The sequence below is a fragment of the Solea senegalensis genome, linkage group LG6 (genome assembly GCF_019176455.1).
Source record: "Solea senegalensis isolate Sse05_10M linkage group LG6, IFAPA_SoseM_1, whole genome shotgun sequence".
Taxonomy (NCBI): Eukaryota; Metazoa; Chordata; class Actinopteri; order Pleuronectiformes; family Soleidae; genus Solea; species Solea senegalensis.
The window spans coordinates 22770015-22782015 of NC_058026.1; the positions used below are offsets into that span (position 1 = coordinate 22770015).

The following is a 12001-nucleotide window of genomic DNA, read 5'->3' on the forward strand; positions in this document are numbered from 1 at the left end:
TTATTTTGTCATAATTTTGAAAATGTCTTAAAAGTGGTAGGTTATTAGATAAGTCATATCGGTTGTAAATTAATCTGAAATCATTTTGATTGAAGATTTTGTTATTTTTTTGTCATTTAAAATGATGTCCTTGCCAAGACCTTTGGTTGGATAAAATAAGAAATGTGAAGGCTTTATTTTAGCTGGTAAAAATCTTTATCAGGTCTTTTGGTCACTATTTGTTATTGTCATATGTAGTCCCGTCACAGACAACCATAGAACTACACCCACTGGACAGGGGTCTGTAAAAAGATTGTCCACCCTAAGGATTGTTCACAGAAATTCACATTTTGCTTTGGACGCTGTGGAAACATTTAAACTGGTTCCAGTCTGAGAAGTTGTTGTGCAGCGATGCACTGATCCCTGTGACAGTTACTCCCTGTAATTGAGTTTTCACAGCCCATCAGTTGTCAGAGTCAGATGTGGGTTTTTTCACTGATAGACAATGAAATGTGAATTTTCGAAAAAAAAAAATCCTAGATTTCACTCTGTGATTTCTTATCTGAGGTTTGGTTGTGTGCTACAACATTCAACCATCATTCCTTCTCATGCCGTATTGCCATTTAAATTTAATGATAGTGACTAGACACTGGTTTATACGATAGATTCCCCTGAAGAGTATTGTCCCAGGATATCGGCATTTCATTCCTGTGTGTGTCACGTCTAGGTCTAACTATGTCATTACGAGAAAACCGTGACAAATTGTGATTTCAGGGGACGCGCCAGCAGACAATCCCCTTTCTTTTTAATGGAGATGCATTATAGGAGGAGCAGTTACTTTAGTATAATGGAACTCCAAGGAAAAAACTAAATGACCTCCCCTCTGTTGCAATGTCTGAATAGTCTCACATATATGTATATATATATGTGTATATGTAATGTAATGTAATGTAATATGTGTGTATATGTATATACATATATGGAATGGCAAGTCACGTGAGTATTATGAAATATGAAAACACATTAACAAAAAGAAGAAAAAAAACATTTACAAACAAAACCATGCATACACAATATTACACTAATTAATTATATTAACTCATGGTATTATTTTATTAGTTAACTGAAAACAACTTTTTAAAAGATATCTCCACACTACTAAGCCCAGTTCATTTGAATGTGAAACCTCCTTGTGTTAATATTTCATCGGTAATTTCTTATACATTTAGAAGACAATATTACAACACCTTATTAAGGTTGGTTTTAGGTCAAGTTTGGTAGATACTGTACTTTATTGTCCCTTTGTCCCATGTAGCTGCTTCATTAAGAGGGAATTGAAGTAAAAACACAGAACACAAAGCACAGACAGAATTGCATACTGCACTAGTTATTATGCATACTGCATACATTATTTGTAATGAAATAATGTTTAAATATGTCGCAACTACTGAACGTTTTTTTTTTCTTTTTTTTTTTAAACTTGTGACCATGACTCATCATGGATTACTGGACCAAAATAAATTGATCAGCCACAACATTAAATCTGCTAACTGATGTCAGACTGACCACATCCACTTGTTATTAGAATACTTTTCAGAAACATTAGTAGTGTAATGTATTTAGTAATTTTTGAATAATAGAATAATAGTAAAAAACAGCACATATCAGCAGCAACATTAGAACTAGTTACCAGTTTTAATGTTGTGGCCAGTCAGTGAATGTCGAAAAGCACTATCACCTCTACCAACAGGTGGCAGCACCGCTGCATTGACGCGTCTATAATGCCTCCATCCAAAGTAAAAGAAGAAGATACTGTTTGTTACTAGGCACCATGTCGCGTTGGTCGCATCCACCTCCACCAGCAGGTTGCTAAGGAAAATGTCTCTGAAGAGAGTTTGCGGTTTATTTCGTCGTCTTCACAGTGGAAAACATCGACTCTGAAGCGGCGACTGCAACCGCGGAATACCGTCTGTCTGTGGGCGTCATGTGAGACCTCGGTGCCGTACGGCTAAAGTTAGCTAACCGAGAGCAGTAAGTTAGTAAGACTCGTCATCTGCTCTTCTGAATAAACCTCACTTGTAAGTATCTAGTGTTTTTGTTGTTTTTGTTATTATTTACCGTGTTAAAAGTACTTCATAGTTACTGTCATGCTGGTCTGTCATAACCCCAAGACTTTAACTATTCTTACAGGTACAGTTGTAACCACATTCAGTTAAATCTCTAGGTAATATCTTTAAATTACTTGTTTTGTTTGCTCAACCCTGACATGGCTATTCCAATTTTAAAGAGGCAAAATGGTCGATTTAGCTAAAATCTTTCATTTCACTATATTTAATCGTCAACTCTTCATTTAAAGGGCTTAAACCTCATAGCAAAAAAAAAAAAAAATCATTAGTCAAAAGTCATTAATGCTTTATTTTCTTAAGGCTGGATTACTGCAACTCACTTTGTTCTTCATCAGTAAAAAAAAAACACTCTCCCCTTGTTGCTGGTCCCATGCCCCAGTTAAAATGGGTCAGGAAGGGCAGGAAGGGCAAGTCAAATATGTGGACAGATGATCCACTGTGGTGAGGAGGAGAAGCCGAAAGAAAAAAAAAAAGTTATTACTTTTTAGTGCATGATTACCTCTAATACGAAGTATATATAAGGTGTTTTAAATGGAGTAAACCATTAATCTCTGTCTCATCTTTACATTATCCTTACCAGTGACCTATCATGTTCAATCCCAGTGAACTCGAAGGTGAAGTGGATCATTCATTTTTTGATAGTGACGATGATGGCCTTGTCAGAGATAAGCAGAAAAAGATGGAGAGCCCACCGGCACATGAGAGACTTCAAGCAAAACAGATGGAAAAAACAAAAGCTGTTGTTTCTCCGAGAACTGATGGGACCAAACAACACCTGAAGCAAGTAAACAACAACAGAGGCAGAGAGGGAGGGAGAGACAACAGCTATTGGTCAAAGGAAGAAGAGAGGAGCAGGTCATCACAGGTATCATCTGTCGCCTCTATGTCAGATAAAGTCATCAGTAATATCAGTGATAGTGAGGAAGATGACAGTTCACAAGCTAAAAGGCATGGGAGGACATTCATGGCTTTGTTGGCTGAATCCAGTGAGGTACATGATAAGAGTATGGATGAGTCTGATGTAGAAACATCACCATCCAGTGCCAAACATTCAGGCTCAAGATTGAAAAGGAAACAATATCCTAAAAAACTGTCAAGAAACCGGCACACCAGGAGTCCGTCCTCCACTTCAACAGAGTCCAGTGTAGACGCCGACTCGGAGAGTTGTTCCAGCAGTAATAGTGGGACAAGCTCTTCAGGGTCCCCCACCTTTCACAAATATAAGAGGTCCTCTTCCTCTCCTGGACGGAGGAGGGCCAGAGTGGGTTCAGCAGGATCAAGGGACAGCCGTAACAAGGAGTCGGAGTCGATGACAGATGTGAGCCCCCTCTCCTCACCTGACATCAGCCCTCTGCAGTCGTTTGACCTGAACCATGGAGAGGCTGATGGTGGAAGCCTTAAAGAAGAGGAGCAGCAGCAGCAGCAGCAGCAGCAGCAGCAGCAGCAGCAGCAGCAGCAGCAGCAGCAGCAGCAGCAGGAGGCGGAGAGTGTGCCCTCCGGTGGCCTCAGCAATATACATCACAATGAAACCTTGGATCAGGATGTGGATGAATGTGAGTTAAGCAAATAAAGCTGTCATTTTTTTGTCAAACATATTGCATTTATAGGTTTATTCAGGTACAGTGCACAATAATAAACATTAAAGTAAATGAATCACAGATAGATGAAAGGCAGTTTTACATTTAAAAAGCTATCTTGAGGTACATGCAAAAATATACACTAAAATGTATAATATTATAAATTAAAATATTAGATTGTCCGTATATTTAAGTTATGAAAATGTATTTGTGCTAAGGTATGATTTTATGTAATTATGTTTTTTATTTAATTATAAAATGCCAACTTAATAAAGCTAGTTTTCCTTTTTAGATAATTCAAAACCAGCCTCTTCCTGGAGTCACTGTTGATTTGTATGTGGGTTTTCTCATGATTATAAATGTTCCTGGGAGCTAACCCATGCAGGATCTTGTTCACAAGACAACAGTTGGCATATTAAATAAGTTGTATTTTATTCACGTAGCTGGGGTAATAATATGTGCATTTATAGTCAGAGTTTTTTTTCCTCACTATAATATTTGTGAGCAGTGTTGTTATCTTGGGACTAGACTTGTACATCAGACAAATGCGATCTCAGCATATTTATAATGACATTGTAACTGTTCTTTTTTATTTTCCACACGTTTCATTGTTCCCTTTAAAAAACAAAAAACTGATTCCCACTTGAGCATAGCAACACTCTTAAAGGTGGATGAAAGCACTTAAAACATTATCCTTTTCCCATCAGGCTCTTTCACATCAGAGAGTCAACTCGGTGGAAAACTGGACTTCCGCTATTCTGGAGGGAAAAACAGGAAGAACTACTCATTCAGAAATGAAGAGGTCCGACGTATCGATCAAGAGAACCAGCGGCTTCTTCGGGCGCTGTCGCGTCTCTCTGTAGGGTCCAGACCAAAAAGTGCATCGGGGAAGAGAACCAGTAAAGCTGGCCTCTCGCCTGTTGTCCGTCACTGTCCCAGTGCACTCAATAGGCAGCGGGAACAGAAACGCATCGAGAGGGAAAACCTAGTGAGTTCTGATCCTTGAATGTATATTATAGTATTATTTTACTATTATTATTATTATTGTTATTATTATTATTATTCTTATTACACTACTACTACTACTAATAACAACAATAATAATAATATATTGTATTTATGACCTATTTATTAGAATTAAGTTACCTGGGATCATTATCTTCCAGGTAATGTGAAAGGGAGGTCATGGAGTTAATGCTTTCTTTATTACCTTTCAGTGTCTTAGGTCAATGTGAGATATGTGTCCACTCTAAATACACTGATCCAAAGTCAAATGTTCAGGTTGGGACCTTTGACACAGAGCATGTATCCACATATTCTCTCAATTGACCCATATTTATTCACTGCTGTAGACCACATGAAGAAAGGCTTGTCCTCATTAGCTCTGATTGTTTTTGTTTTATCTGAGACATAGATCTTAACAAGATTATCTCGAAATATACAACTGTTTGTCATTATGATGTTAAAAGTGATTACACACTTACGATAGACAAACAACTTATCTGTTTTTTATTGAGCCCCTATAAATCTTGTCTTAGTGGAAAATGGTGTCTTGATTCACAGCACAATGCATGCTGTAAAACAATAATGCTGTATTTAGCAGCTGTTGTTGTTTTGAGTATTCTCATCTCATGGTTAGGTAGGGTCATTACGAGTACAATGTAAGCCAGTTTAACCTTATTTTAAGTGTTTAATTTCCATAATTGTGTTTATTTTACATCAACCAATGCATCACCTTCTCAGTAATGAGCCACGGACACATTTACATTATCTACTACACTATACTGCATCAGCAATTTTTCTCAGTGTCATTAGCTTGTGTGGTTTTATAGAAATGTCCACACGATTGGTTTTACATATTAAATACTTTATGTGATGACAGTCTCTGATACCAGTCATATACAGCATTGTAGCTATTGCCCACATGTATAATTGTGTGCCCTCATATTACATTTTATTCACAAACTGTATTTCTAAGAATACTTCGAGTCGGTTGGGTCGAGTTAGTGTCAGTTTGGGTGTTGTGTCCCCATTGAAAGCAGACACGGATGGACTTGGACAGATGGCAGCAGGTGGTGGTTGAGCAGCAGTGCCACAGAGTGACATTCAGAGACAGTGTAGCCTCTGCAGCTTTAGCCTCTCACCTCATTTATTAGGTTTGCTTGACCACGTACTCAGGCTAGTTTAACCATCTGCAGCCAAAATGAAGCTACTGCTACTTATTGGAAGCAGCAAACAATGTTTTATTATTACTGACAAGACAAAGGTCTTTAATCCTTATTAATTATGGTCATTATTGTGATTAGGGAATATGTTGATTTTCAGGACAGATCGCCCTCTTGATTCCATCCCTCTGCATGGTGCCTTCTCTATTCTTAGAGTGAAGTAATTGAATCTGCCGTGTGATCAGTGAATCCTCCCCACCATCACACGTGTATTACAACTCATGTCTCCTGCACAAGTAGTACTAGTCATACTGTGTACTTTCAAGATTGGTTAGTTCCAGAATATACCTTATTTTCTTATGTAGAGGGGAGAGATTTTGAATTATTCAGACACTGGAGAAGCAGCAGGTGACCAGTCTGTCTGCAGCTAGTGTAGAAATCCATAGTGCCTTTTAATGATCTCTGGAGAATATGGAGATTTAGACCAGTCTCGCTGTTGACTGTTGAGCTTTTCGCTTGTTGCATTGCTTCATATGGAGTTTTTGCTTACTGGGGAATTTGTGCACAGCATGCATGTGGGAGTGTGAATGCATGTATGACATTCAGCCACTTGCCTACGCTGTTGTGTTTCATGCTGTTCAGTTATGTATGCTGTCAAGTACTAGACTTTTTCCTTATTAAATTAGGATTTTGATTAGAGGGCTATTCTCATTCACATGGTTTTCCTGCTTGTGAGCCTCCACTCCATATTCACACCATCAGATGCACTGTGCAAAAGTTTCAGCCACTAACTAAATATTAGTGATGATATTATCACTTATCGGGATTTAAAGCACTTACAGTAAGTTATTATCATGTTACTCGTGAATGAGGAAAAACTCACATGTTCATGTGAGTGACTTACTCCGCAGCATGCAGGGCTTGTGATTTATTACTTAATACGCCTGATCGAATGGTGATCAAACCCGGAAATGGTGTTCTGAAATGATGTTTTTTCGTTGTCTTGTTTTGTCCACAAACCAAAATGATTCTGTTTTAATGATTTCTTTGTTATATGGTGCAAAGAAACCAGAAAATATTCACATTTAAGAAGCTGAAAATCAGAGAAACGAGTCTCAATTATTTATTTATTTTTAAAACTCAAACCGGTTAATCGATTATCAAATTAGTTTAGTAAGCGATTAATTGAGTAATTGTTTCAGCCCAAAATCGCTATCATTTTTTGTCAGGATAGCCGTGACATACTCTTTTACAATCGTCCCATGCCCACTAAATATGCTGTGTTTAAATCAGTGGTGATCAGATCTTGATCTTGTCTCTATAGTCTGTGTAATACAAGTCACTTTGTATATGGAGTATTTGGCCATTGTCATTTGCGCCCAATCAAAAATATCCCTGATGGAACTGCACGATAAAGAAGTACCTCAACAACTGACGTGCTGAAAACATTTCTGTATATCGAAACACATTATGTTGTAAGTGAAAAGCGTGATAGGTAACTGCACCAAAACGCAATTGAACCAACATTGTATGCACATTTGTTTCCTTATTTACACAACTTGTCTTATTTACGTTCGTTTGAGTGAACACAAGAGAATTGTGTCTTAAAATGGAATACGAAAACATTAAAGCTCTATGTGTTTGTTGCAGGCTTTGCTGAAGAGACTCGAATCTGCCAAACCCACACAGAGTTTGAGGCGCTCAGAGCAACTGGCTCACTACCAGCGCCAAACTGGATATTTGGAAGGCAGTAAATTCTCAGGTTAGTGAAAATATGGAATTTTTATTCTTCTGACAGATAATGAAATTGCGATTTGACTGTTTGCAGTTTAATTTTGAAGTCAAGTGTAACTACTCTACATTCTAATGCAAGGATGAGAACTTAAAGATACTGTATGAGTTGTTTCTATAATTGTATGAATTACAGGTTTTGACATGGCATGAAAATATAGTCCAACTATTGGGCGTAGTTGTTTTAGTTGAATTGTTCATTGTGTACCAAACCCTTACTGAGAGTCTGGATTCCACAAGAGCAGGTCATCATGTAGGCTTTAGTCACAGCCTGTTTTTTTTTTCATGTGGTGATGCAGTTACACTAAGTACAGGATCATCCTTGTGCAGCTCATATCTGCTGCTTTATTGAAAAAAGAGGATTTTAATGCTGTGTGAAGCAGCTGTCTTTGACTAATTCCTTTATTAACGCAAACAAATCATTCATCCATTACCTCTTGTCCACTAATGTTTCTGCTGTTATAGCTTTAACCCGTTTTATTGTTAATTGATATAATTGCTTTAAGAGTCTAATTATATTTAGACCTTCATAATATTAGCATTATTGTAGGGCTGCGCAGTATATGGAAAATCTACCTGCATGGAGGTATCATCATGCACAATATACCTAAGATATATACATTTCACAGATTGGTTAAACTGATAGATGTGTATAATTCCTTACTAAGTTCCTCCCAATGTTATGGCCTTGTACACTTGAGTTAAAAATCGCCCCTTCATAGTACTGCATCGCCCTCATATGTCAACTACTTGGTGGGCAGACAAAAGAGAAGACAATTGCTTACACAGTTATGATATGATTTTTCTGTTGGATTTAAAAAAGTGTTTACATTTATTTGAAATGTAACTTGTTTTTAGGTTTTAATTTATTTCAACAATACATGTAGCAAGTGATATAGAAATGTAAAACGGTGTTTTAATTTAAATATCTGATGGTTATCTCTCTATTATCCGCACCAGTGAGCCCCAGGTCTGCCACTCACCACAGGTCCGGACCAGTACCTACCATCACACCTGTGCCCGGGTCAAAGCAGCTGGGTGCAGCCCGACCGGCCTGGTGCTGAAAACACAGCTCTTTTTAGCCATTTCATCTGACTACTTTTACACTGTTCTCCATTCACCAGAACAGGTAAAGTGTGGAAGTCATAAAGGATTCTGTTTTTCATCAGCTATTCAGTGACTGTGTTGTCATGTTTCTCTATTATTTAAGAAACTGACACACTTGTCTGCTCCTCGATGTTAAGGTGTCGCCAACGATGCTTTGGGCTCAAATTTATTGTATTGCAGTCAGTGTAGCCAGTAGCTTGCTGTATTTGGATTGAAAATGATGCCTTTGTTTCAACAGCTGATACAAAATTATATATACATATATATCAAAATAACAAACTATTTTATTTAATTAAATGCCATTTCAATTAAATCTGCATTTTGTCACATCTGAGTTGTTAATGTTTTTACATGATTATTTGTCAGGTAATATTTGTTGTTATGTTATTATTGTTCCTTACAAAATAAAGCTGCCTTTTACCCTATAGTTGGCAGTGTGATATTTACAACTAGGAAAATGGCAAGCAGTAAAAAAAAAAACAAGTTTGTGAAACTTTGTGCATTACAGTGGTCAGTGTGGTAGAAGATTTGTCCCTGATAGGAAAGGTAATAAAATGGCACCAGCTTTAGGGTCCCGGTAATGTTCATGCATGGCTTACACTTGAAGAATCTTCTTCTTATAATAATAGTATTTTTTCTGCTGTGTAAAACAGCTGTTTAACTGTAGGTGGCAGGTTGACATGTCAAAGAGAACATACATTAAACAGACCAAACTATTAGACTAATAAACTTTTATTCTTAATAAAATAATGTATAAGGTGGGATACATGGGTCGGAGTGGTCTCAACATAACAATACAAAGCCTCTGCAACTGCTTCACAAACTGACTAACATCGAGTATGTAGTGACGATTCCCTTTGTGTCGTCACGTCTCCACTGAACCAACGGCTTGACTTGGGCACACTGAAAGTTTGTCTGTGCCCTTTGGCACATTGTAGATGGGATATATACAGATTTGTGAGAAGGCATGTTAACCCTTCTTTTCTTCCCCGGCTGCAGCTCATGCTGATGCCGTTATCACTCTCTCTGTTATCACTCTCTCTCTCTCTCTCTCTCTCACATGAATTAAGACTCAAACAAAGTGAACGGTTTCCTCTGGGACTGTGAGGTTTGAAGGTTTACTGTGAGTACTTCTTGATCTCATCGTACAGCACCAGCACAAAGGCACCACCCATGCCTCTGATCACGTTGGACCAGGCGCCCTTGAAGAAGGCATTTCCTCCCTCGTCCTTGAGGATCTTCCTCCAGCAGTCGATTGTGCCCTTGTACATGATGTCAGCTGTGAAGATGGAAACACAGACAGTGATGCGCAATGATGCCAACGGGAACTGTGTAAAATGCAGTCGTGCCAAATTACTTTACACTTCAGGAGTTGAGTGGCACTTACCTCCTTTGCGTCCAGACTGCATCATCATACGACGTCTGACGGTGTCGAATGGGTATGAGATGAGACCAGCTGCAGCGGTGACAGTCTGCGCAATCATCCAGCTGACGACGATGTGCGTGTTCTTTGGATCTGGCAGCATACCTGCAGGACGGAGGAGTGAAGTCACTCAAATACACAACAAAGAAAACGCATAATAAATGTCACATCCAGCAGGTCTACACACCTTTGGCTGTGTCGAAGCAGCCGAAGTAGGCCGCTCTGTAGATGATAATGCCCTGAACTGACACATTGAATCCCAGGTAAAGACCTTTAAGGCCATCGGTTTTGTAGATTTTAGCGATGCAATTTCCAAGACCGGTGAACTCTCTCTCAGTTGCGCCTTTACCGATGTCAGCGGCGAGCCTTGTTCTGGCGAAGTCAAGAGGGTAGACGAAGCAAAGAGAAGTTGCACCAGCGGCACCGCCGGATGCCAAGTTACCAGCAAAGTAACGCCAGAACTGTGTTTTCTGATCCACTCCCCCGAGGAAGATCTTCTTGTACTTGTCTTTGAAGGCGAAGTTCAAGGCTTGGGTGGGGAAGTAACGGATCACATTGGCCAGGTTGCCTCTCCAGAAGGATATGAAGCCCTGTTCCTTCGGGATCCTAACCACACAGTCAATTATGCCTTTGTACTGTTTGTCTACGGTGATCTGTTTGCTGGCATGCTGGACCTACAAGCAAAGAGTGTGACAGATTCTCCATAAAATATGACATACAAAACATTTTGCACAATCTTCATGGATGTTTCACAGTCTTTATTCTGCACTTGTCGCAGCAGCAGCCTCCATGCGCTCTCCTGATACTTGAGATTCGGTTGTGTATTCAGTTACAGCCTTCAAGTTAAATTTAGCAATTCATTTTCTCTGAAAGTTACTGCGCCCGTCTCTTAAAGTGGATCAGCAAATGACTTATTAAACCACAAATCACACCATTTCAAATGTAATTTGTGTTCATTTCATTCCAACACTTCTTGTGGGATTGTCCCCATCATCACACCAAACCAGCAGCGTCGCAAAGTCCAGTGCGTAAAACCATCTCCACTTTGACGCAGAACCCATCACGTGCCTATTGGCATTACGCATTAGACCATATGAATAGAAACTGTTCACATTTAGGCTTTTCTATGAGTGTAACACGTTCTACTTTTACCCTTTGGTTTTTAGTTTTCCAGTCAGCCAACAATTACGCACACTTTTACGCACAAAGAAAACATGCGGCCATCCACGTTAGTTCACTTGTTTTACCTGCAGCAACAGCTTGACTCTTTCAATGGGAGCGACTGCTGTTTTGGAGATGGCAGCGGCAATGCCACCAGCCAAAAAGTCCTTCATGAAACTAACCACCGCGTCCGACATGGTTGGATGTGTCTTGTGCAAACCTAAGACCCTTTACTGTTCCAAACCTCACCAAGGTCCTCAAGGAAACCCAACGCCGCTCCAAGTGGACGAGGCTCCTACATGTGTCCTAATATACCAGCGCCTTTTATCGCGAGAATTTTGAGTGATGGATTTGCATTTGGTCAAACAGATAAACGAGGTTGGATAAATATCCGAGGTTGAAGGTCAAGATGTGCGCCATCTTCATACCGGGGACATTTAAAGGACACAGGCAGTGAAATGTGATTAGTAGGAAGGTCATAATGTATTTGTAAACCAGAGTAATATTTGTCATGGTAAGTAGTTTAGAGTTTAGAAGTTGCTGGTAAACAGTCTTGTCACCCACAATCAGAGCACACACCTCATCAACTGAGTTTCCAATCCGTAAATGAAATACGAATTTATGGAGAGAATCATATTTTTTTAATCTCATCCTTCAGATTATAAAGTATTT

General features: G+C 39.0%; 2 protein-coding genes across 4 annotated transcripts; one reads left to right on the plus strand and one right to left on the minus strand.

Annotated features, from left to right (window-relative positions):
- The first annotated feature begins 67 nt into the window (after window positions 1–67).
- Window positions 68–9564, plus strand: cfap97 (cilia and flagella associated protein 97). 3 transcript variants are annotated; one of them, XM_044028589.1, is made up of 6 exons: window positions 68–2057; window positions 2686–3526; window positions 3569–3658; window positions 4390–4670; window positions 7498–7609; window positions 8599–9564. In XM_044028589.1, the coding sequence occupies exons 2-6, from the start codon at window positions 2695–2697 to the stop codon at window positions 8700–8702; spliced, it is 1419 nt and encodes a 472-aa protein (XP_043884524.1). In that variant the 5' UTR covers window positions 68–2057; window positions 2686–2694; the 3' UTR covers window positions 8703–9564. The 3 variants fall into 3 exon arrangements, with proteins under 3 accessions (XP_043884524.1, XP_043884523.1, XP_043884525.1); XM_044028588.1 differs by having other exon boundaries at window positions 2686–3514; window positions 3557–3658; XM_044028590.1 differs by having other exon boundaries at window positions 2686–3514; window positions 3563–3658.
- Window positions 9462–11623, minus strand: slc25a4 (solute carrier family 25 member 4). The gene is made up of 4 exons (XM_044028591.1): window positions 11416–11623; window positions 10356–10842; window positions 10133–10273; window positions 9462–10024 (listed from the first exon to the last, which is right to left on the minus strand). The coding sequence occupies exons 1-4, from the start codon at window positions 11524–11526 to the stop codon at window positions 9864–9866; spliced, it is 900 nt and encodes a 299-aa protein (XP_043884526.1). The 5' UTR covers window positions 11527–11623; the 3' UTR covers window positions 9462–9863.
- Between the last annotated feature and the right edge of the window lie 378 nt (window positions 11624–12001).

Excerpts from the sequence above, each read along its gene's own strand:
- cfap97 (XM_044028589.1), top strand. The coding sequence starts at position 2,695 with ATGTTCAATCCCAGTGAACTCGAAGGTGAAGTGGATCATTCATTTTTT. Across the intron at positions 3,527-3,568 it reads AGAAGAGGAGCAGCAGCAGC|AGCAGCAGCAGCAGGAGGCG; the intron begins AGCAGCAGCAGC and ends AGCAGCAGCAGC. Across the intron at positions 3,659-4,389 it reads GGATCAGGATGTGGATGAAT|GCTCTTTCACATCAGAGAGT; the intron begins GTGAGTTAAGCA and ends TTTTCCCATCAG.
- slc25a4 (XM_044028591.1), bottom strand. The coding sequence starts at position 11,526 with ATGTCGGACGCGGTGGTTAGTTTCATGAAGGACTTTTTGGCTGGTGGC. Across the intron at positions 10,274-10,355 it reads CTGCTTCGACACAGCCAAAG|GTATGCTGCCAGATCCAAAG; the intron begins GTGTGTAGACCT and ends TCCGTCCTGCAG. Across the intron at positions 10,025-10,132 it reads GCAGTCTGGACGCAAAGGAG|CTGACATCATGTACAAGGGC; the intron begins GTAAGTGCCACT and ends CCATCTTCACAG.